Source organism: Aythya fuligula, chromosome 2 (assembly GCF_009819795.1).
Source record: "Aythya fuligula isolate bAytFul2 chromosome 2, bAytFul2.pri, whole genome shotgun sequence".
NCBI lineage: Eukaryota > Metazoa > Chordata > Aves > Anseriformes > Anatidae > Aythya > Aythya fuligula.
In genome coordinates, this window is record NC_045560.1 from 55,331,511 (window position 1) to 55,357,330 (window position 25,820).

The window sequence follows — 25,820 nt, forward strand, 5'->3', positions numbered from 1 at the left end:
GCCCCCAAGCAAACTTGAAAAAGCATTGCTTAGGTACGTTAACAGAGAAGGAGGACACTGAAGGAAAACTATAACTATGTAAGAGGAAGGCACATAATGCACAGAAGGTTTGAAATTGAAGGGAAATGATTTAGCAGTGTGATCTGTTGTCACATACTTGGAGATTGGCAGATGAGGGGTAATACCTGGTTGTGATCTGTAGGAGACTACTAGTGTAAGCCCAAGTCCTGTGATGCAAACAGCTGACACACTTTCACCCCTCTATTTAGATACCCCTGCATATCTGCAATTTGATATCTTGTGCTGCTGCTTCTGCCCACTAGAAGCAGTTCCAGCAGTCACCTCCTTGCAGGGTTCCTTCAAGGCCACCCGAATTTAAATAATCTCTAGCCTGGGCTGGGTGGGGGCTTCTCATGTGTACAATTCTGGGACTACAGTAATGCAGTGGTGTGGGGAGAGGGAGGGATTAGCCTGCAGAGTGTTGAGTTTTAAAACTCAGCTCCAAGAGACTAGAACAAGGTGGTTCTGTTGCAACCACGTCTGTCTGTACACTTAGCGGATGTTCATGTTACCAGAAACTCGCCCATTTCATATCAAGCATGGGTGCAAGATGCAGATATCTTTCCCAGCCCACTGCAGGAAGAGTTCCTGTCAACCTTCTTGTGTTTGTTTTGTGTTTTTGCAGGTTGTGGGCTGCTCATTGCAGAAAGATACAGCTGAAAAAGGGTTAGCATCTTTCCATTCAATTTATGTCCTGAACTTTTAAGATCCTACTATTGCTTTTTTGGTTTGCTTGTTTATTTGTTTGTATTTTTTTAATGCTAGGTCATTATATACATTCCATGGGGAGATAGAGATCATAGGGGAAGTAAAAAAAATGAATAAATAAATCTCATTACAGATATAGTAGGGACATAGTTTAAATAATTTCTTGGAAATATTCTATAAATCAATGAAAATGGTAGGAGGCTGAATTTACAATTTAAGTATGGTGTCATTAAAATACATAAAACAATATCAAAAATAGAAGCTGCAGTAAAAAGCAGCATTTATTTCTTTAAAAAAAACAGCTTATTTTAGAAATTGTTTTCTGAAAATTTGTTGAGAATGGTTGGGACTTTTAGCAACGAATAATCAGTTTGTTTCTCTCCCCTTTTTGCTTCCTAATTGAGCATTTTTACAAATATATGCAAGCCCAACAAAAGCTCAGGAGTATTAACAGCAAACATAATTTATATTGCACCAAATTCTCCTAGCTGCTCTATAGGTAATGCTAGATTTTCCACCAGTAGTCCCTCCTTGCCTGTAAGATGTTAGCATTGTCTGTATTGGAAAAATGACTTTGTAAAGCACAGTGGTATAATGACCAAGTATTATTTTGCCCAGCATTATCTGTTTTAAAGTTGACTGTTGCTCTAGTGTAAAAATGATCTGGGGGTGTTTGAGCAAATTTGCTTTGAATAATACCAGAGTTACTCTCCCACATATTTACGCAGGAAATTTTACCATTGTAGTTTTGTTTTTCAGTTTTCCACAGTAGAAAGCTTCCAATTTTGAATACTTTAGCTAAATAATGGGAAAAATGAAGTGCACAAGGAAGTAAGCAACTAATGGTGTCAAACACCTTACTAATTTTACGGTTCTGGTTTGGTGTCTTTTAAAAAAAAAAAAAAAAAAAAAAAAAAAACACCAACACACACAGTTTGTAGTATTGGGCTTGTTTGGTTTTGGGGTTTCTTAGTTAACGGACTTAAAGGGAACTTATACTGAATGAAGGGAACTGCATATTGTTTGTTTACACCTTTCACCGTTACCAAATGTTGCTATTTTTATTCAGATGGGTCATCAAATCATGTTTACAACTATCAGCCATGTGATCATCCACGTCAGCCTTGTGACAGCTCATGCCCATGTGTAATTGCTCAAAACTTCTGTGAGAAGTTTTGTCAGTGCAGCTCAGAATGTAAGTAAAAATGTAAGAGCTATCTTATAAATTTTTTTTACTGTCCTAGCGTCTCTGTACTAGCTCTCTGTCCGTACTGCAGACAGTGATTGCAAGAGGAGCAAATAGTGTTGAACAGTGTTTACAAAAATAAATAAAAGCAGCACAATATTCAGTTTTATCTTGCCCTCTTGTTAGCCACTGAACAAAATCAAAGTCTTAATGTTGAGAATTGGGGAAGTCTGAAGTAAAGGAGCTGGACTTGGACTTGATGATCCTTATGGGAGTTGGATTTGAGGAGTTGGACTTGATGATCCTTATGGGTCCCTTCCAACTTGGGATATTCTGATTCTAAAATCAGAGAAGGCAAGAATTCTTAGTACTTCCAAATGTCCTATAAAAAGATCAGTGGTTGTTTTGTTTTTAATATTCTGATATGCTATAATCTCTATTGTTTCTTTTATAATCTCTTTTACCTGGTACTTTTTTCATACTTGCCCTTTTTGTTTTTCTTATGTTCCTTTGTAGGCCAAAACAGGTTTCCTGGATGTCGTTGTAAAGCACAATGCAACACTAAGCAGTGTCCATGTTACCTAGCTGTACGTGAATGTGATCCTGATCTCTGTTTAACATGTGGAGCAGCTGACCACTGGGACAGCAAAAATGTTTCTTGCAAGAACTGCAGCATTCAGAGAGGATCCAAAAAAGTATGTAGATATACAATTACATGCCTATTGCCTTGTTTTGTTTTTCTGAGTCATTTTCACATCAGAATATGGAATTTGTTTTCATGCTTTCAAAAAGGAAAAAAACAACAGCTAAAATAAAACAAAAACCAACCAAACAATAAAAAGCCAAAAACCAAGAATGGGAGGTAGCTGTCACTTACGTTACTGTGCTTATGTGCTGCTGTTAGGCTTGTACGTTTTATCATATACCACTACCACATTAGTGTTTTTAGTGTTCTCTGTATAATACTGTGGTAGAATCTCTCTTCTTTCTCCCAGTCAGGCTTCTCTTGTGTTTTGCAAATAGTCTGCTGTTCTAAAGTGGTAGCTTGTAAGCCTTTCTCTAGTTCAGGGCAAGAAAACTTGGCTCAAACATAGAGACTGCTATTCTTTGTTAAGTTGTTGACTCTAATGCAACAACTTGTACACAGTCTACCAAATATATCTGGAAAGCCTGTTCAGCTCATTTAAAAAAAAAAAAACAAACAAACAAAAAAAAAAACAAACAAACACACACAGAACAACAAAAAAAATCTGCTCTGGAGCATCTTTCCACCAACTAGGCTGTCAAATGGTGAACTAATTGGTATTATACTCCTGTCAGCAGACCTTTCTAGTTTGAAGTCCTTAGTGTATATGTTGTCTAAGCTCTTTTTTATTCTCTCCACCCTGCTCCCACAGCACTTGCTGTTGGCACCTTCAGATGTGGCAGGCTGGGGAATATTCATCAAGGATCCTGTACAGAAGAATGAATTCATCTCTGAATACTGTGGTGAGGTAAAGAAGGTTATGTATGAACTTAATTGGTAAAGCTGCATGTTGACTTGGAACCAGGAGATTATCACATCACGTTACAGACATTTTTTAGAGAGACAAATGTGATTGACTAAGTATATATTTATTGCTGTCAGAGACTCCAAACCCAGGAGTCAGATGATTGAAATGTCACAAAAATAATGATAGAGGTTCTTGTGAGAATGAGTGTTGAAGTTTACTTTTATCTTTGATATAATTTCAATTCAGACACACCTGGAACTTTGTGCAAAATCATTTAATATAGTACTAAAATTCAGTAGGCACTTTCATTAACTGATATTCCACAATAATTAATAATAATGATAATAATAAAACTGAATCATATATGCAGTCTTGATTTTGAGATGAGAAGCAATTCTGGCTTTCTTCCTGTTCTGAAAGAACTTATGCTTAAAGCAAACCATGATTGTTTGATAACTCCAGAATACTGAAAAGAGTATTTTATGTTTGGGAATATTTTCAGTGTCAGAGAATAAATAAGAAAGGCCTCTATTTTTTCCAACCTTAAGTTCTTATGGTTACAAAAGGGGAGAGGTGGTCTACTTTACAAATACTGTTCCTTTCAGATTATTTCTCAGGATGAGGCAGACAGAAGAGGAAAAGTATATGACAAGTACATGTGCAGCTTTCTGTTTAACTTGAATAATGGTAAGTGTTTACAAGTCATAATCCTTACAACATACATAAAATATGTATGTTCACAATATCCTTCAGCCCTGTTCTTTTGTAGGCAGCAGGTAAAACTAAGAAATTTTCTCTTTCCCTTATCTTTTCTCAGTAACTTTCTTGGTTCCTAGTGCTGATACTGTTTGATGTAAACACTGTTCAAACAGATACTAGTAAAGCCTATTATATAAGCCAACTATGCAAGATGAGTTGTGTAGAAGTAGATTTTCAAGGAGTAAGATGACATGCAAGCACTAGTCAACTAACCTGAATAGTAAAAGTCATGCTAGCTATTGTTTGAAATAATTTTACTATGACTTAAATAATCAGTAAGTTATGATGGTAATTTGCGAGGAGAAGGAGCCACACAGCTACTAGTACAGCTACTGCTGCTTGAAGAGGAAAAACACTGACTGTACTGTGTCAATTATGGAATACTAGAAAATATTTGGAAGAAAAAAGCTGCCTTCTGTAAATGTTAACTTAATATATTTATGGAACTTGTCCTTGTGGAGTAAGTTTAGAGAAGCTTTAAATGAGAAACTAAGGTATTGCTACTGGGGCAGGAGATAAATGGGCTGCTCAGTGTTGGGCAGCAGAACATTCTGAGTTGCAGGACAATAAAGCTACTGTAAGAGACTGTGCAAGCTCTTCTATGTGGGAAGCTGAGCAGTTATCTTTCCAGCTGCTAAAATCTAAGCACACTAGGTATTAAATAAACGCCAAAAAATGTTTGTAGGTGACCTACCTATCACTTGTGGCCTTTTTTTCCTAGATTTTGTGGTTGATGCAACACGCAAGGGCAACAAGATTAGATTTGCTAACCATTCAGTAAATCCCAACTGCTATGCAAAAGGTAAGTTTTAAATTCACCTTTAGCATAACAATACATGAAACGTTGTGGGATGCTAATTCAGAATATACATTTTCAGTATTTTTGTTAACATGAGTTTATATTTCTTTTTAACAGTTATGATGGTTAATGGTGATCACAGAATAGGAATATTTGCTAAAAGAGCCATTCAGACTGGTGAAGAACTGTTCTTTGACTACAGGTTGGTAGATGTTTTTTGTAACTTCTTCCTATCACACATTGAATTATCTAACTGTAGTTCTTGGTCAGCTCAAAATTAGCTGCTGAGACCCGAAGTTGTAAGGCACAGTAATTGAGAGACAGTCCTGGAGCATTTTTTTTAAAAGTCAAAAAACAATAGTAACACAATAGTAAGACTGACTTAAGCAAAGCAGCTGGCCAAGAGCCTTGCAAACCTTCAACAGCAGCTTGTATCGAGAAAAGAAATGGTACTTAGAAAGAGGGCAGATTTGCATAATGTTACCAGGCAGACAGGCATTAAAGTTTCTTTGGGTAGAGTTCCCTGGTTAGCAGTGCACGTTGACTCTACCATCATTCAGAAATGGACAAGAAATTTTTGCTTTATTACTGAGAAGTGCTTGCTAAGATTGTGTTCATACTTTCCTCTAAAATCATTACTAGAAGAAAACTTACCTGTCCAGTGAAAACAGTACTATTTAACTGCATTTCTCAAGGTTGACTTAATTTCCTTCCATTAGCTAAAATAACTATAGCAGTGTGGGATGCAGGATGAAAAGTGTGGGTTTCTTTCCCCCTTTGGCTCATGCTTTTCTTAAAGCAATTTCTTGAACGTTCTGCATTGTTTTGTATCTGCAAGGTCACAGAGGAAGCAAAGGCCCCAGTAGTGGGAAAACTGGCAAATCTGAGGGTATTCCAGGCTGAGCTGCTGTGCTGTTAGGTCAGAAGAGTGAAGTTGAAATGCTCAGTGTTACTGATTTTTGTTGTTATTTTTATTTCAGATATAGCCAAGCTGATGCCCTTAAGTATGTGGGCATAGAAAGAGAAATGGAAATCCCTTGACACCAGCTACCTCTTCTTTTAAACATACAGCTGCCTTATCTTCAGGAATTTCTAGTACTGTGGGCAATTTTTAAGATAAAATGATGCAATTTGAAATTCTGTATTTGCAAAGTACTGTAACAGTAATTTATAGTAACAAATTTTAAAAAAACAACTTTTTATTGCCTTCTCACCAGCTGCAAAGTGTTTTGTACCTATGACCTTTTGCAATAATGTGGTGTGGTACATTTTTCAACCTTGAATAAAGGATACTTGAACTTCTTCATTTTTACTGGAATGGAGTTGGGATTCTGTGCTAGGTAGTTGAAGAAGCAAAGTGGCGACTTGCTTTCAATTTCTGAATAAAGGCAGTCCATACTTGCCTAGTTCTGTTTCTGTTACTTCAGGTCACACTTACATTAAATTGTTTACATACAATCATCTCTTTTTGTAAAAAAAAATTAATTTGTAGGAACTTCAACTGTAGCACTTAAGTAAGAGTAGTGATCTTCAGTTTTCATGCACCCTTAGGGTAAAGCTACAGTCAGGTTCTCTGAAGTGATAATTAGAGGCCAGAAACATCTAAGCTGACCTGTTGTCATGCTATCATTTTTCCTCTACTTTCACTATATCTATCTCATCAGTCCTAACAAGAGACTAAGTCCTACCAGTCCATTAACACTAGATGGACACTAGAAGAACAAAGGGACTAAGTAGAGTTGTGATTATTTCTGAAGCAAAGCGTTTTCATGACAAATACTAAGATGTAATTGGTGCCTAATGTTACAAGGTTTTCTTCTAGACATATACTAGCTTAACAGTAACCCAGCTCTTCAAACAGGTGTCATGAATATATGTGTAGAAAAAACACTGAAGAGGCCACATGTCATCTGATTAGGGAACAGTGTTCCCTTAACTCCAGTAACTGCTCCCCTGAATTGTGGCTTTTCTTAAGCTGCAACCTGAATGATGCCATAATTACGTACATATACCATGTGCATCAACCAGCCCAAGACCACTTAACTGGCTTAGCTGTAAGCAGCAACTGTTTGCTTAGCGGTACAAATGTCTAGCTCTTATTACAAACTTCATATATGTTTTCATCCAAATTTTTTTAGATTGGAGATAGTCATCTGTTTGGGTCTTGTACATGTTTATTTCTCATTTGCCAGCAGAGTCTGAACTCTGCAGCTTATTGCTAGAACATGATGCTCTGATACATAGTCAAAACAGCTGGGCTAGGAGGGCAGAGACAGGAAAACAGTATTACAAAACTGATTTCAAGAAATCCTCTCAGTAATGACTGACAGCATTCTGGACTGAGGAGGTTCTAACTTACTGATTCTTTTCAGACAGAGCTGAAGTATTGCAGTCTGGTATCAGGTGCTCAACACCATCTTATTCCACACTGACTCCAGGAACAAGAACTAAGAATTCATACCCCTCATCTTACTGATAAGAAAAAAACAGCTTGAACCATTCAAACCTTTGGGGGCAGTTGCAAGGGGAGAAAGTCTCTCTTGCTGGTCATTTTTGCTTTCCAGTCCCCATCCCTCCCCATGTTGTAACATGGGTGACCAGTCAGCTATTCTCCTTTTGCAAGGTCAAAACTTATTTTCACCCTGCTTAGCTAAAGCATTTCAATTGCCTAGAGCCAGACTGAGAGCAGATGGGCTTTTTAAAATAGAGCTCTGCACAATATAACATACAAACTATGCAAAGCAGTACTGCTTTAACCAGTGATGGGTTAGGCTGCCCAACAAGGCTGTGAAAGGCAGCTCACAGCAGGTTATTTCTGGCATCCCACATGAGCATTTGGTATGCTTTTCTAGAGCCATACCACCCTTACATCCCCCTACAGAAAAAAAAAAAAGAACTTCAAAAGGCAACTCAAAAATCAAACAGCAAGGTGCATTTAATCATGCAGGGAGGCTTCAGTGCAATGAAAGTTCTTTCAGTACAGGAATAGGAAGCTTGCAAAATCTCAAGATGATCAGACTATCCATTTTCCAAACAAGTTAGGATCCTATCTAATACACCACAATTCAAGCTGGGACTTTTTTTTTTTTTTTTAAACCAAGCATTTTTGTAGGTCAAAGCCTAGTTATAACCACAAAAATTAGTTATAACCATAAAATTTAGACTCAGAGAACATTATCAACACCAAACCTGCCTCCCTTCATGCCACACAAACAAAACACTGATCGTTTCTAAGGGGAAAAAAGGGAAAGCAAAAGCCTTTTCACCATCAAGAATGAAGAATATAATTAACAAGATTGAGTCATGTGAGGATGGTAGCTTTTTGCTTGTTACATACATAAGCCGGTTTTCCTTTCACATGTATATGATGAATATACAACATGAAAAGAATGGAATGAAGCTTGGTCAATCAATGTATGTATAGTAACATTTTATTCCCATCACAGGTTGCATTTAATAGGAATTAATCTTTAGGAACACACTCAATTTTTTGTTTTATTCAAAGAAAGGGGCAGTGTAAACCTTATTCAAGGCAATACTTAGACAAGTGTGATGGGATACGTTAAAAATAACTCCAATTTCAGATGACCAAGTATTTCTGCATATTTCACATTTTCTATTCCGCTTATCTTGTGAAATCACAGTTTTCTTCTCTTTTCAAAGCAGGCATTTCCTCTTAAAGAAATAATACTTATGTTTGATTACAGATGAAAATTAATCTCTTCAGAGAACAAAGTATGCTTTAAATCACTGGAAAATGGGAAAGGAGGAAAAGCAAAACAAGTTTCTATATCTTTCATAACCATTATACCTTTTATTTACATTTAGAAAGATAAGTCATGAAACTTAAAACAATAAAACCAAATGCAACTTGTACAGAAATCTTTTAATTTTTTTTTTTTATTTATCACATTAAAAAATGAAACACACTATACAAATGGTTTTTCATAGCAGATTACACATGGGTCCATTCAGACTCGCTCTCAAAGTGCTGCCAACATTTATAAGTGCTGCCTGTGATGGCAGCTGTTTATCATATAGCCAATGTATTGATTTAAATGCAGTAGCATGCAACCCTTAAAGGAGAAGGGTTTGATTCCTTTCTGTTCTTAAATTAGGTTAAATGGCATTGGTGTCCATATTTACATACTTGAAATGTATCAATCCTGAGCAGTTCTGATGTAAGTCTGAGACTGGCTGATGGGAGTCCTGGTCTCAGTTATTAAAAAGGGAGGTCCAAATGGCAGCAGGGTAGCTGCTATGAAGTTCCGTTGCTTTCATTCTTTCCATCACATACCTATTTGCCGAGTGTCACACAGTCAGAAATTTTGCTAATAAAAATGTTAAGCCAAGTAACTGTAGGTGTCCTTCTCACCATCAACACGTTCCAAGTACTCCTTCTCAATCAGAATGTCAATGCATTTCTGTGAGGAGAAACAAAGGTAAGTGGTGGGACACTGACAAACCCTCCGTGGTTGCTACGAGCTTTGAACAATTTTGGCCTTTGATTTTCATGCCAAGTAGAAGATGGGAGTAGGCAATGGGCACAAACCAAGGCAATTCACTCTCCCATTTCTGACCACATCCATGTTGAAGACACTTCACTAGTCCACTGAATGGAATTATGCTTACTTGATGCCATTCCATGGTAGTATGCTCAGCAACTTGGTAGTAAGACAGCAAATAAAGAATTAAACCAAGATGTAGAGTGCTTACTATAACGTTACTAAAGATTGCTACAGCAGTAACCAGTGGCCTGTTTAATGACTTGTCTATATGCATCATTTTCAGCACTGGTGCCTGTTCATACAGTGGCTCTCCACTGGCTGTTTCATGCTCCACTTGTCCCTCTGGGTCTTGGATGTGAAAAGAAAAACTAAACCAACCAATAAGAAAACAATTAAATATAGCGCCCCCTTCCCAACTTTTTTTATTCTAGAAGAGATCAGAAAACTATTATAGTAAGCAGGCCTGTAAGCAGTGGTACTCTGACAACCGTGAGAACAGAACAATAGGTAAGCCTGGAGAAGGGATTGCTGTATGCTGGCGCTGACACACACACACAGAAAATAAATAAATAAAAGCACTCAAGCTACTATTTTACCACTGCAAACAATACAAAATATGAATAGGAGACATTTGAGAAACCATATAAGGAATCTATTTCTGGTTAAAATATTTACTGATTAGTTACAATTTTAAGCTCCGTCCCTACCCATCCCATCTTTAGTTTCCCTTTTTAATTCAGAAGCATATATTTTATCTTCCTCACCCCCAGATCACTGGTTCAGAGCAATGATTTTCACATACCTTAATTACTGGAACTCGTGGCTTGAACCTTGAGGATAGCTGTGTTAGCACTTCTCCAAGCAGTTGCTGGTGTTTTAGAACCTTCCTCATTTTCATGATTCTTACAATAGCAGCCTGCACATCAAAGTCAGAAAGATGTGCTTTAGTGCATACAACTTGACTTCTGCATAGAACCATTTCACTTCCCCAGCAGATAATGTTTGCTAGCACAGAAGCATCATCACAGACTACTTCAGTAGCAGATAAGGAGAAGTGTACCTACAAGTGCCAACTACTCAGACAGACTTTCATAACTCATTCTATATGGTATACAGACATCAAAAGTGCTTTTGACACATGAATTTTGAGAACTACTCTGCTTAAGGTCAGTAAGGACAATAGTACCAACAGCAATTCACCTTACAACAACATTTAACCTTACTGTAACATTCTCTTAGTAGTCCATTTATGTAGCAGGCAGGTGATTGATGCCCCATGCCTGTCAGTGTTCAAGAGGCATTTGGAAAACACCCTCATTAATATGCTTTAACTTCTGGTTAGCCCTAAAGAGGTCAGGCAGTCAGACTCTAAAGGTCCCTTCCAACTGAACTATTTATTTTATCTTCTTCCCTTGCCCTACTTGCTTCTCAGGTGGATTCCAAATGAAGTGATAGAAAAACACCTTCTAGTTCATTCTGCCTAGATATAATTAATTTTCACCCAGAATAGAGGTCTGGTGAGTGTATGCCTCCATGGAACGCAAACACTCACCAACATGTTAAAACTATGTGAAGGACGGTATGCTATCATGTCTTTCACTGGAAGCACCTTCAAGAGCATTGCAAATATATTTTTAGCTTCATTCCATTGCATTGGTACTACACATTGTCTTTCAATAAAAAATAAAAAAATCCCATAGTGTATATCATTAAAAGACTACAGAGTTAGGATTTCAAGAGCGCTCTGTGGCAGTACTCTGCAGTACTAGTCACCTGAATCAGTAGTTTCCTATCTTCCTCTATATTTTTGTGTGTAGTTTCTTGCTCCTGCTTCTGTTCAGTCTTCATTGGCACATTGATGTTTACCCTTAATTTTTTGCTGTAAAGAAAAACAGAAGTTAATCAAACAATGAGCCTGTTCTCAAAACAAAAACTCACCGAACTACCCACAATTACTTGAGCAACAAAAGCAGACTTTGTCAGTTCCAGAAGATTTAAAAAATCTCATTCAAGTTAAAAATAAATAAAAAAATAAATAAAAAAACAGTAACTAGAAAAACAGTGGGCCCATGACCATGTGCAGCATGTATCATGCCATGTTACAAGCAGGGAATAAGCCACAGCACCAGGGCACTCATGATCATGTCTCAGTGCTCAGCCTGTCAGCCACACTTGGAAGTGCTGCAGTAGACAGAGGTTTCATTACATACTTAGCAGTCCTGTGAGCTGTAATTTGGGAGCCTACAATCCACACAATACAGCAACACTCAAGTGTTTCCATTACTACACCGATGTAGCTGACAGTGAATTCTCAAACCTTTTATTATTGGCCAAGAGGGGAAAAAAAGCAGATGAAGAGGGAGGTACAGGGGCAAGTTTTAAAATAAATGTTTCCTTCACTTAAGATCTTATCTTCAGAAAGTGCTGAATTCCTCACTGAATGTGTGTCTATGCTCTGGTTAACATGATAAGAAGTCAGCACAGTGGTGCGAACAGCTTAAAATACAAAAACACTGAAAACAACACTGGTTAAAGTAGAAAGTAAAAAACTACTGAGAATCATGTTCAAGTTTTTACATCACTTTCCACTTTGAAGTTCTAAAATGAACCTGCTGATCTTCCCATGTTATTGTGACTGGATGGACACTTAAGTCTTTGGCCCTTGCTGATCACTGTATACTACTTTATAAAATGTAACGTCCTTTGTGGGCTGCATTTACACTATGCACTCCAGTAAAAAAACAGCACAATTATAACTGGCAAGCAGCATATCTTGCCAGAAATAAATTATACAAGAATTAGGTAAAAATTGAATCAAGGTACAAAATAGAGATGTGAAAACATATTAAGGCTTTGCCAGACTATGAGAAAGTCAGATAACTGAAATCTCCATCCCCTTACTAGCTGTCTCCTTTAAAGCTGGTATCAGGATCTATATTTGTATTGGCACTTGTGCCCCAGAGCTTTCATCCCATGCATGTTACATTTTACCCAAACTTTGAAAGCAGAGAAGCAGGATGCTACCCATTCTATATAAGTGACGTAGGTAGGCAGCTGAAGGTTTTCCTTACTTTTTATAACCAAGATACAGTTTTATTAAGGTATCTGGTTTTAACTCCACCTCATCAACATTTGCATTTTCGTCTTCCAAAACCTGTAAGAAATAAAGTAAATAAACATTAACGTCAATAACATTTTGCTGAATGTTAGGCATATCATAAAAAACAAGGAGTACTTACAAGTAATTTTGATTTCAACAGTATCTGTAGAACTTGTGCCAAGATATCCTACAAAATTACAGAAAATATTATCAGACAGACTGCTCCCTTCTCTAACCTAAAATCCTCTAACAACAATACACAGACTTATGCTAAGGACTACTGAGTGCAGAGCACTCCAAAATGAGTCTGAGAAGCAGTAAAAATGTAGTTAACATTAAAAGAAGTAATAAGGTCTTTTTTGGGGTATTAGGACACATTCCCCTGTAGTAGGCAAATACTATCAAATTCTTTATAAAGACTAATTCCAAACAAAAGATTTTTCTAGTTGTTGTTCTATATATCTGCTTAAAAAATCACCTCTAAGCATTAGAAATCATTTTCCTTCAAACCATGCAAATATAAGTACCATGCCAGGCTTAAAATCTCAGAAGTAGGCACCCTCTGCTTTCTGATTAACTTATTTTTTTCGTCTTCAATACAGAGGTCAGTTCTGGTTACTGTCACTGGTCAGACACCCAGATGGCTACACCAGTCAATGCTCTGTGCAAGGTTGCAAAGCTGCTATTTTAACACAGTGAAAGTCTTCTGGATTTCATGTCATTAAGTTTCACTTGAATGAAGAGTTTTATTCAGGTCCAATCATGATCTGGGCCAAATACTTATTTTTTTAATAATATAATATATATATAGCAATATATGTTTGCATTTATCTATCTGTAGATATCTGCAAACAAGCATCTGTAATAAACGGTAGCCCTGCAGCATACGTAAAACTTCTGAAATTGCTGTAAATTATCAACAGCAGTAACTTACTAGATTTGCATTTCTGAAATCAAAATTTTAAAACCCTCACTGACTAGGTATTGCCTAACTTTCCAGAAGTCACAGCAGACTCGATTCATAACTACTAGGAAAAGACAAAAATGCCAAATAAATTGTGGGTTATAAAGGCTACTTGGAAAGAAGAAGGAATCTTTTTCACAACAAATAGTGAGCCTATGATATACAGACATTACTACGTTCACGTATATAAGCACTGAAATGCAACGAAAAACAAACTCAAAACACAATCATTTAGGAAATAAGATGTTCTCTAGGAAGAACAGTATTTAATATTAAAGATTTATGCAGGGAAACTGTGAAAACTTGATATGGGAATTCAGCAGGAGCGTGCACAATTCACTCTAGTGATCAGACATGCTAAGATTCCTTAGAAGATTAAGCAGTTACGTTTACAGGAAAGTAAACCAGATAAGTTAACCAAGAATAGAGCACATCTGCTCCTTCAGGACAGAAATCAACTCTGGCTTCAAGCATGTCTAATCCCAGTTTCTTATGATAAGAGAAGAGCCCTGATGACCAACGAGTGCAGTTAAATGTGCAAAATCACTACCATTTTTATTTGAGTACTGTCTGTCAACTGCTGCACAGTGTAGGCATCTTCTGTGTTGTACTGCAGTAAAATTGCCATCTGGAATGTGGATGCCTACCAGAAACAAAAATCAGAAAATGAGAATGAACATACTTACTGAACTTGAACAGCTTGGAATTCACCAGCGTGAACACACATACTGGAATAACCGGACAATGGAAAATAGCCAACTAGCACTAATCATTATACAATACAGGAAGTCTGATACTACTTATATAACCAGAACTCTACCTTCCAGTATTATCTAAACATAAACCCTAAGATAATGAGCACTGAACTAGCCACAGACACTTAATATCTTCTATTATGATGTCAAAGCTTTATCTTTCCACTTGTTAATATCAATTTTTAATTATTTTCCCATCACTATCTGGCTCTTACTCATTTAATCTTCACTAAAAACCTACACGGACTACTGACTTCATTCTCACAACCCTCTTAAATCTAACAGAATAATGAAAACAAATTTATAAACAAGCAGCTATCAGTGGCTTATTCATGTCTATCACCGTTGGGTTAACATATGCTGATTACACAAGTTCGGAGTCTGAGATTATTTTGTTTCTTCTCACTGTTGTGAACTCTCCTTCTCTGCCTACTTTGAGAGAACGCAGACAGGAAAGCATGATATGCATGAGATCTTCCATAACAGTCTGTTGTCTCATGTAACCCAGTTCAACAACTATTTAAACCCCAAGTAATATATTCACTTTTCTAAGTCAAATTTCTTTTAAAGAAATCTTAAGTATCATTACAGTAAATAAGTCAAACATATAACAAAGGTTCTATTTATCATAACACCAACAACTACCTGTTGAGAGCTAGTATTTGTTCCCATTAGAAATACCCAGAATACCTTCAATCTTGCACCGGCACTTTTTTTTCAGCCAGTAGCATCGTACACAAGTAAAGCTAATGAATGCTTAGTAGCTAAACACATATATGTGTATACATGTACATGCACACACAAATGCAACAATTAATGAACCAAATGATTTAAAACACTTGCAATATATCATTACATACTGTTAATGAATATTTTGACATACAAATAAAACACAGCTTAAGTCTCCATATTATCTTTTAAAATTTGTTTGTATGGGTGCACAGGTATTCACATGAACTCGACTACTTCACCATCTACACACCTTGCCATTTTAAACACATTTATCTACACAATTATCCTTTAATGTTGGGAAAACCAGTTATCTCCAAATAAGAAGAGGTTGTACAGCTCATCTACAGTACATAAAAGCAGTGGAGTAGAGCGTGAATGCATGTCTCCAAAGTGATCAGCCAGGACCAGCCCTCTAAAAATGCAAACATCAAGTGTTTCTACTGGCATAACCTTATTCGTACCTGTAACGTGTATCTATTTTTGAAACAGTTGGTAACCAGTTCCCCTTTGGACAGCTGATACAACCACGTTAGTTTTCTTCCACTATGACGACTGGCGTAAAATGCAGTGAATCTCTGATAGCTCCGTTCTAACTGTATAAAAACAATTAAAAAAAAGAGAATATTATTTTTCTTCATCCTTTACTAGAATATGCTCTGGAACCAACACATGACAATCAAATCTGATTGCCCTATGCTGCAATGTTGTCTGAAATACGAAATATTCAGGTTCTTCTGATTGGATGGAAAATTTCCCTTTGTAATGAATTTCCCCTTTAGAATGTCATTAACAATAGAAACCTTAACAAGAATCTAAATTTCATTCTTCCCTTTTTGAGATATTAGGTAAGACTAGAAAGGTGATTAAACTACCTTGATCCTCCACTTAACAGCAGTTGTTTCTCATGTTAAATACTCATTTCTTGTCTGGTTTTCTGCTGAGTGCTTATCAAGAATAATGATTACAATATCCAAATAATTCAGACAGAGCTGAAGCAACTGCAACAAAGTTTCTTACACAGACCTATACAAAAAAAGATACGCTAACAAAGACTTGTCTCAGTTACTGTGGAATGTTTTGAAGAACACTTCCTTAATTGTCTTTCTATAGAAGAAAGAATTTAGGTATTTCACATAATTTTCTCCCACTACCTTTACTCGCTTATCTTATTCCCAATACCCTTAAGCCAAAAAGCCAAACCCCACATACAAAGCTTTTAGACAAAAAAGAACCTTCCAGTCCTCTGACACACAACAAAACATGCACACACACCAGCCTTGCTCTTGTTTAGTAATCTCATTGCTCTGATGAACAAAGTGTAGCACCTTACCTCAGAGGGCAGAGCAAATGTGCAAGACTGCTGAAATGGCCATGATCCAGAACTCAGCACCTGTATACTAAAATCCACTGGAAGAGAAAAATGCACATAAATAGGCTGGACTGCATTATCTTCCTTGCTTCCACTCGCTGCGCAAACATGCAGTTCGTGTTCTAACACAGGAAATAGTTCTGTTTTGCTCAAACTAACACAATGAAAAATCATTAAGCAATATACATTATTATTCAAACCATAGAACACAGAAATTCATGAAGGATGATTGTACAGCTGGATAGGTTTAGGTTTGTGACAGACACTCAATTTTCTTTCATTTGCAGAAATTGCCCTGCTTCTACCCCACAACAGACTTCTCTTTTACCATGCCAGTATAAAAACTTATAAACACACATTTCTGTGTGTAACTAAAACACAACACATAGCAAGAACAAAAATTACACGTTTATATCTGTAAGGCATATAACGTAATTCAATAAGAAATAAAAATACAAAACTCTAATGTAATCCAACAAATAATTATCATTTTTTGAAAGGATTTGATTTGATATGCTTCAACTTAAAAACAAAAACAACACAAAAGCCATAAACACACAAAAGAAAACAATAAGGCTTTCTAACAGTGTAATGCAGTATCCTTTCTCTTAACTCTTACAGAAGTACAATTACTAAGCCATGTTGCGTTCGAAACCAAAACTGTTTACAGAAAATCATCTTCTCAATTAAAAAAAAGTGACAGCATTCAACTTACTTTCATTAGATACCCAAATACAAGCTACAAAAAGCTATGGAATGAAGAAGATGAAGTACAGACCCAGAAGACTAAAAATCCTAGTTATCTTGGATAAAATAGTAACTCTAACCATTGGGGAGTTAAGATATGTCAAATAATGTTTCCTTCATATAGTTAGCACGTAAAGATACTACTTACAATCTAGTGGTTCTGAATTGGTCAGGTGTTTTTTAAATTGCTCATTCAGGTCCTTGCTTACACCAATATCTTGGAACATCCGTTGCAGTTTGGACGTATACTCGAAACCACAAGCTTGCTGTATTTTAAAAACAGATATGTCAGCACAAGACAACAGGTTTTGACACTGAAGAACAAAAACTAAGCATAGGAGCCTGTTTTCTTAAAAGATGTACACAGTTCAATATTTCCTTTACTGAATTATAGATTCCAACTAAATGTGTTCTTCAAGTTACCAAAAAGTGAAAGTTTTGTTTAAAGATGAAACAAAAACACACAATGAAACAGACTACCAAAAAATCATTAAATCTTACTTTGCTTGACATTGTACTAACAAATGAAATTAAGTTAATGTCCAAGTCCTTCACTTGGACAATAATATCTATGCCATTTATTGGATTAAGAATAAACTTTAACTCCATCAAACAGACATGCATTACAAGTTCCTAAGAGGTTAAAAAAATTAGAAGTAGATGAGAACTAGGTTGCGTATTTTTCTGTTGTACATAAAGTAAGTGAAAAAACAAAGTGAAAGTACATACAGCAGTGATATCCAAGGTACTGTGAAGACGTGCAATATGGTAGATCATGGGACAATCAAGGAATACTCACTTTTAGTTTAGAGATCATGCTTGCCTCAGCATCATCACTAGCACTGTTCTGATGTACAAGTCTTTTTGCCAGCATTTTGGCATAGAATTTTTGAAACACATCTTTATCCTCAATGTACTTGAAGACAACCATCTGGAAAAGCCAAGATAATTTGTAAGAAAGAAAATTAAGCATTTGTTGTGAAAAGCTTTAACAGGACCTACTTCAATAACAGTTCAAACTTCACAGCAGGGTTGGTTTTTTTTTTGAACGTTTTTCTCCTTTTTATTTTTATTAAATCTGAATATAATTTTAAAAACATTGTATAGTCCACTAAAATAGTCTTATTATGCATTAATATAGATAGTGTATATACATGTATATAGCTATATAAAAACAGTGTAGAAACTGTTATGCATACGTATAAATCAACTAAACTAAGTGAAAATTCTACCTTGTCATTTTAAATACACTAAGTACTCTGTATTAAAATTATGTACAATGAAATACCATTAACAAGTCTCAGAGATAAAGACCATCACTGAAAAGCTAATGAAATCAAACATACAAAGTAACAGGTTTGATCTCATCTGACTTATGTGACAATTTAATATTACTAACTTTTCAGAGCTAAAAACAGAAGAGAACTAACTATTTACAGATGTCTTACCACTTGATTGAGTGTATCTTCCAATTCTGCTTCTTCTGGATTCTTTGAGCTGTAATGAAACAAGTGAATTTTTTTTATGATTCCCCAAACTGCTATATTAGGCCAAAATAAATAAGTATATGGAAATTTATTTCATAAACAAAGGAAAACTAATAGTTTTGGAATCAAAGACTCTCAAAAGAGGGAACAGTGTAATGAAATGAATGCTTTTCTCTTTATTCCACAAAACACACATATGCAAGCACTTCTAAAGTATGTGATTTTGAAACAATAGGTTGAATTCCTGTACCATTAATTGCTTGTGATTTCCTGATAGCCTCATACTTCTCAGGATATACGGGCTTAAATGTGGATCCCTTTCTTCCTCCTTTCTTTTCTGCTGCTAAATGCTACCTTCACTTCTTATCTTAGATAATATAGTGAAAAGGAAACAGCTCAGATAGCTGCATCTTGAAAGCTAAGGCGGCAATACATTGTTTTTCTCCATATCATGCTTGATATGGAGAATCTAAGCTACAGAAGGGTTGTATTTATAAAGGGGAAAAATAAATCCTTTGCAGGAAGAAAAAAGGGATGGATGGGAAGTGAGAAGTGAGCAAATTTTTCTGGTTTTGTTCCCTCCCACCCCGAAGTTGCCAGTGACAAAAATGACACCAATCCAGTACGAACTGGACTGGTACCAACTCAATTTATGTGCTGTTTAATCATTTCAAGCTAAATACCTTAACTTAATATGAACTATGAGACCTCAGAAGGCAATTTCTGTCCTCATCAATTTCTGCCCAGATGGAAGAATATACAGATAGAACAACAGAAGCAAGAACTTTAATGGAAAAGGGATTGTGTTTCTTTTTTTTTTTTTTTTTTACCACATGTATATACTGCACCACTCAAATTTATTGGGGGGGGGGGGAGGGGAAGGGGGAGGAGGGGAGCACCTAGACGTTAGAATACATGTAGAACTAAGAAAACTAGAACTTCATTTTCTATAAGAAAAAAAGATCTTAGTTCTTTTGTTATTTCCCACCCTCCTGCCATTCTTTAAAAAAGAACAGTAAACTACAGATCATCTTTAGGAAAGGCCCTACTGACTTTTTGGTTGGTTTGTTTAAATTCAGGAATTGATATAATTAGTTTTTCTTCAAATGTTATGTTCTTTTTCTGAATACACAAAATAAAACTTCTCAGTATAAATCATTTTAAAACAAAAGCCAACTTGGAATAATAATTCGTCTTCGAAGACATACCTTTTCTTTAGCAACGAGTCACAGTATCGTGCCAGTAGCTCTGGGGACTTACTGGATGATTGAGCCATTTTTGTCACTGCATTATTATTTATAAATCGACCACAAGCCTATAAATCACAAAAGATCGTGAAATTTTGGGGAAATAGAAAAAGGAAAGAAAATTGTTACCATACGCCATTACATATACTTACTTTGTCCAGTGCAGCCACAAAACCAGCATCATTGTTGAATGCAGACATGACTAAAGCATTGTATTTCTTATGGACATCCAACACTGTCTGTACGTACATTTTTGGATCCTGTAACAGAGAAAGATTGTTTGCAACCCACTGACTTTGTGCCTTCTACTTTCTCCTTCCTCTAAAAAGAAGCTACTCACTGGAAGTTTTTATGGCATAATGTAAAAAGTATTAGAAATATTTGATGTAGTATTAAAAGTTTTAGATACTATTAGAGGTAGTATCTATCCAGACTAGTTTAGTCTCTGTTTCTGTTATTACTGCAAGCTTTCATTTAATACAACCAGGGCAGAGTGTTAACTATACTATATAGTACAAAAACCAGAATCGGTTATAAAACTAGAAGCAGTAATTCTGCCATTGCAAATACTTTCAAGAAAGATATTTCCAGAGACACGAGCTTAATTCCAATCAGACCTGAGAGCTGGATGATCATAAAGTGGTAATTGCTGGAAGAAACCCTCAAGATAAATTTCTGTAGCAAGAATGTAATAGTGTATCACCAATAGGTACAACTTAGTGCAGAGACCTCAGTCATCACTGATAGTTAAAAAAATGATTAACTCAACACCCAGTGGCATTCAAATGCCAACAAGCATCCAGCTTGCGTCACTCAGACCAAGTCCTGCATGCAATTACTGACCTCTGCATCTCAAAAAAGATGTAGTGGAATCAGTAGAAACAGTGAAAGGCAACTAGAATACCACGCAGACAGGACATCTGCTTTACATGTGTCTAAAAAGGCTAGAAGTCTTCAGTTTGGAGATCTGAAGTGTAAAAGTGCACATTGAGCCAAGGTTTAGAAAATCCTGAGGATGAGTGACAAGATGAAGGTTCACCAAACACCACATTTTAAAACTACAGGGTACTTGATGAAATTAATAGGAAACAAGCTTAAAACAGGTAAAACATGTAATACCATTACATATAAGGTAGTGAACTTCTGTAACTTGCTGCCACAGTAGACTACTGGAAGCAGAAACTGTAAGGGGGTACAAAAATGCATTAAACAAACTCAAAGGACAGAGTTTGTCATAAACAAAAGGATTGGGCATGGAAATACTACTGTTAAATCCCTACCATAAGGGTTCTGGATGCTGGGAACAAATAGCAAAAGATGGGCAGGGTTACATCAGGATCCTGAAAAACATTTCCTATTGCCACTGAAGACAGACACAAACTATGTAGACCACCAGTCTAAGGCTGTGCTTGAAACATAGAACTGACATGTTATTGAGAATCTCGTTGGCAAGAAATCACGAAGAGAACCTGAAGGACATTCAAAGAGGAGTGTCCTGTTTACAAATCCAAAACAGATAACCAAAAGCAACTAAAAACAGTAGTCCTCTGACTGAAGAGCAGTCCAGTTAATATAGTTAATGGTGTTTAAAACACAACTCATTCAGCAATAAGAATCTAAAGTAAGTCAGATGAGTCAACTTGGTATGGCCATTATCCCCACTGACTACAGAGAAACTGCGACATTTGCTCAGCTGTTAGTGTGTTCAGACACAATACAGATAAATGAAGTTAGACAGAACCAATCCTACCTAAATGCAACCAAGGGCAAACAAGACAACGATTCAAGTAATACAGTGGAGTAATGGATATTGGAAGAAGAGGCAAGATGGTTCCCAAGGAAAACCAGCCAGAGATACAGTTACGAAAATAAAAAAATATATATACAGAAAAGGAAAAAAAGAGAAAGGTAAAGCATGCACGTTTAAGAAACAAGAAAGAGTGCCATGATAAAGGTTTTTTCCCCCCCCCTCTCCGTCCTTTATGGGGCTGGAGTTAAAAGAATACACATGAATCTCAGGCTTCCTCACTCTCAAAGACAAACTGCTGAAAAAGCAGCTTTTATTTTTCTGGGAACTTTAAGGTCTAGGTAAAAAGAAACCTGAGAGTTACAACTTCTTGAAGGATATGTCTACTATGGAGCATATCCAATTTCAAAATTTAAGTTGACATCTATGAATGAAACTGAAGAATCCTTAAGTTGCTTCATGATTCATAAAGCATCACTACTGCCAGAAAGCTAAGTGCTTAGAATTACAGAAAGGAAACTATAGACATGTAACACATTTTAATCTCTGCTAAAACCTACAGTATTTACAGCTGTCCATGCAGTTATTACAGACTATTGTTTTAATATTTATTAGTACGTTCCACTGCTAGTACTATTTCAAGAATATCTGTGCCCAATAAATGGTTAAAACTGAACTATGTCAGAACTGAAAATTAAACCCAGTTTTAAACAAAATTTACCAGAAATCTATGTTCCATTCTTCTATCCCAATTTTGTTTTGTGCAATGCCTTTTTTTTTTTTTTTTTTTTGATAGTTAGTGACATATTGTCTATGTTCAAAAGGGTTAAGAAAGGTTTTAAACAACTTCTTAACATCACTGAGATCAATACAAAATTAATCCTGGAATTGTAATGTAACAAAATCAAGAGGGCCAATTGTATGGCTAAATTACCACAGTGCTGTGAAAGAAGTAACCTGCTTCTACATTGTACCCTAACCAACCATTTCAGTTGTCAACTTGTTTCTTCCTTTACCACTTGTCATGCTTTTCCAAAAGGAATGAAGCAATTCACCTAAATACTAAACCCAGAGACTTTCTTCGAACAGTCCCCTCCAAGTCAGGAGTCTACACAACAATGAAAAAATAGAATACACTGGAAACAATACTTCTTGTAACAAAAATACTACACTTAGAGTGGACTTCCAAGTATGTTGTATTTGCACAGCCAGCTTTCTGAGCAGTATGACATCCTGACAGAGCCAAAACTCAGAAAGAAAAGAAACCCCAGGAACAAAATAAAAACACAGAAAAGTAGTAATAACACAGCAATATAGCTGTTGCTCTAAACGTACCATAAACATCTGAGAACTGTCTATTCTTCACAAATTTGAATGAGTGAGAAGGAAAGCACATGAAAAATTAAGATTTACACTATAGGAGGGTTCATGACATACATTGGCAGTAACCATATACAGACTTATTTTAATGGGATACTTGCGTTCAGAGCAGCTTCTCCACATTTTTCTATTGCAGCTAGACCTTGATTATGAATGTGGGTTTCTAACAGCTTTTTTAGCTCTCCAAGGCCATCCTGGATTCGAGATACAAGGTTATACATACGTCCCAAGTCTGAAAAATAACAAAAAGACAGTATCTTTTATTTGTACTAGCTATGACTCCAATTTTTCATTTATAAATTGTCAATAGGAGTTAAACATTCATTACCAATGAAAATATGCATGCAATTGCCATTGTAAAAAGTAAGAAAAAAAGCAAAAAAATCTGTATAGTAAACTTTTCCACTAACCTGGAAAGCTAAGAGTTCAAGAGAAAATCTGTTAAATATTAAGACACGTTTTACATTCACAGTGCCATCAATAAGAAAAAAAAAACAAAACTTCAGTTACAGAAATACAATTACCTCTGATTTCTAGTTGTCACACATCTAAAGAAGTGTAATAGTTTAAAAAATGGAATTAAGCATTCTTATTTACATGAAGTTTTGAAGTGATGCCTTTAATTAGGACTTGCATTAGTGTTACTGCTAGCTGTTCCAAGAACACAGAATTCTCCACTTGATCACCATCCCTTAGATCTGTCCTTATTTCGAACAGGACAGTTTTCAGAGACATGACATCACTTGTAGCCTATTCTATATTAACATTTCTATTTGGGGCAGCAACAGTGGAAATTGCAGGAAACTTAAGGCAAACCATCACAAACCGATGATACCTCTGGCAGATAATCTGTAACATTAGAAACCAAATTTCTTCCAATAATGCTAACAGTGTTTAACTATCTGATTTAACTATCTAATAGAATATTTAGAATTAAAATAGAATACTAATTGATTTTCTTTTACCTCAAAGAAGAAAAAAGCTTTTAAAAATCATCCCCACAGCATAAAACTAGTGATGGTAGAAAGAAATAAATTGGGCATCATTTCACACATATCAAAGCTTCATATAAAATTCTCAGTTTTCAGCCAGTCAGTTTGTAATGTTGGGTACTGTCCTTAAAGAGGGCATTGTTCTTATTCCTTTTAAACAGGGCAGATTCTTTGGGCTTTCTGAGTGCAGGACTCAACCTCTCCCCATCCCCTAACCACCTTTTGTTTCATTTAAGCAAACAAAAAACTCTCAAAACTTTTACATTGGCAAACCAGGTACCCAAAAATGCTTGGTATTTCTAGTGGTCTTGCCCTTACTGAACAGACACTTAAGTAAAACAGCAAATCACCAAATGAGTTACTATAAAGAAATGCGGATATTTCACCTTACTGAATTGATCTTAATGTTGTCAGCTACATCTAGCTATATTCTAAAAGTGTAAAGACTTCTCTTGAAGGCTTAGGAGCAATTTATTACCACCTTTAGATTATTAAATGTAATGGAGTAATCAAGTAGCTGTATTGCTATCTAACACTGAAATACAACACAGAGCTTGATACCTTTAATAGTGAAGCAATTACACCTCTATTCTGAAGAATTTTCATATAATGCTTTCAGTTCCCTAGAACATTGTGAAGTTTTTAATTTTTGTATTGACCATTTTTGAAAACTGAACTGTTTTTCCCCCTTCTGAAAAATCACATTCCCAGTGTAATGTTAAGCTTTTATTACTACACAGGAATGTTTTTCCTTTACCTACAGAAGGTTAGAAAAGAGACAGGAAAAACACGCACATGTAAGTGTAACAAGCTGCTATCCTGCCAAGGGTCACAGGTTGCTCTATCAGGATGTCTGTATTGGGTGAAATACAGAAGAGATGCTACAAAAAAAGGACCATTTACAATGTAATTACTCCTAAATAATCTTAGAATCTGTTCCCAATAAATATAATTATATTTCCTATAGGTGTAATGCTGATGTGAATAGGTTAACACATGAAAAATATGCCCTTAAAACCTAACTGGCTGCACGATGCAATTAAAAAGTTAGAGAATACCAACAAGTGTGGCCTGCAATACAGTATGCTTAATATACTTCACTTAGGAGGACCTCAAAACCTGCATGCTCTCAGGAGCAAAGCAATAAAGAATTCATCGAGAGTGATCAAGATTTTATTATGAGTTATCATAGCCTATAGTAGACTATCCTAACTGTACCACAAAATTTAGGTCCAGTGCTTCAAGAGTGAACTGATTAAAAATTGATATTTCATTCTTTAATCACAATCAAAATAAAATGCTTCTACTCATGAGACTTCAATAGGGCCAAGGAACACTACTGTTATTTGAGTAAGTGAAGCCTAAAATGAGAAAAGGAAGCATTTTGAAAATTAAGAAAATATCAGTCTTTGATATAACTCAAGTGAAAATTAAAGAAACACACCAAAAATAAAACATCAGATGGTGCCCACGACTCAAGGTATTTTTTTTTTTCCTTTTTACCCCAGGAAGGCTTCCTGAGTCCAGACAAGTTTTCTTCTTGATTGAGCTACTGTTATTTCTATTGTCAGAATATATATATATGAAGCCATTTTACTATTCAACACCTATCCATATAAAAAAAATCTCCATTATAGATTAAGAACATTTATTAACAAACAAACAACATCCAACCTTTAAAGACTACCACAGGACAAAAGAAACTATTGCATCCGAAACAGGTAACTTCTGATCTACTCATCATGTTTAATTGCCCTGTTTTGAAGTGTCTCTTAGTTATCAACATA

General features: G+C 35.9%; 2 protein-coding genes across 5 annotated transcripts in view; one reads left to right on the plus strand and one right to left on the minus strand.

Annotated features, from left to right (window-relative positions):
- The window catches only part of EZH2 (enhancer of zeste 2 polycomb repressive complex 2 subunit), a 56,120-nt gene extending 49,803 nt beyond the window's left edge, over window positions 1-6,317 (plus strand). For all 4 annotated transcript variants that reach the window (XM_032182639.1, XM_032182640.1, XM_032182641.1 and 1 more), the window contains 8 exons: window positions 686-726; window positions 1,838-1,963; window positions 2,471-2,649; window positions 3,352-3,447; window positions 4,053-4,134; window positions 4,928-5,008; window positions 5,123-5,207; window positions 5,986-6,317. In XM_032182639.1, coding sequence (XP_032038530.1) covers window positions 686-726; window positions 1,838-1,963; window positions 2,471-2,649; window positions 3,352-3,447; window positions 4,053-4,134; window positions 4,928-5,008; window positions 5,123-5,207; window positions 5,986-6,046 — 751 coding nt within the window. In that variant the 3' untranslated portion in view covers window positions 6,047-6,317. The remainder of the gene's footprint in view (window positions 1-685; window positions 727-1,837; window positions 1,964-2,470; window positions 2,650-3,351; window positions 3,448-4,052; window positions 4,135-4,927; window positions 5,009-5,122; window positions 5,208-5,985) is intronic.
- A 2,591-nt stretch (window positions 6,318-8,908) lies between these two features.
- CUL1 (cullin 1) overlaps window positions 8,909-25,820 on the minus strand; it is a 50,202-nt gene continuing 33,290 nt past the window's right edge. The window contains exons 9-22 of the mRNA XM_032182644.1: window positions 23,143-23,273; window positions 20,067-20,174; window positions 19,876-19,982; window positions 18,629-18,677; window positions 17,980-18,111; window positions 17,329-17,446; window positions 16,395-16,471; window positions 15,526-15,657; window positions 14,128-14,220; window positions 12,753-12,800; window positions 12,585-12,667; window positions 11,287-11,392; window positions 10,316-10,429; window positions 8,909-9,429 (exon numbers count right to left, since the gene is read on the minus strand). Coding sequence (XP_032038535.1) covers window positions 9,349-9,429; window positions 10,316-10,429; window positions 11,287-11,392; window positions 12,585-12,667; window positions 12,753-12,800; window positions 14,128-14,220; window positions 15,526-15,657; window positions 16,395-16,471; window positions 17,329-17,446; window positions 17,980-18,111; window positions 18,629-18,677; window positions 19,876-19,982; window positions 20,067-20,174; window positions 23,143-23,273 — 1,379 coding nt within the window. The 3' untranslated portion in view covers window positions 8,909-9,348. The remainder of the gene's footprint in view (window positions 9,430-10,315; window positions 10,430-11,286; window positions 11,393-12,584; window positions 12,668-12,752; window positions 12,801-14,127; window positions 14,221-15,525; window positions 15,658-16,394; window positions 16,472-17,328; window positions 17,447-17,979; window positions 18,112-18,628; window positions 18,678-19,875; window positions 19,983-20,066; window positions 20,175-23,142; window positions 23,274-25,820) is intronic.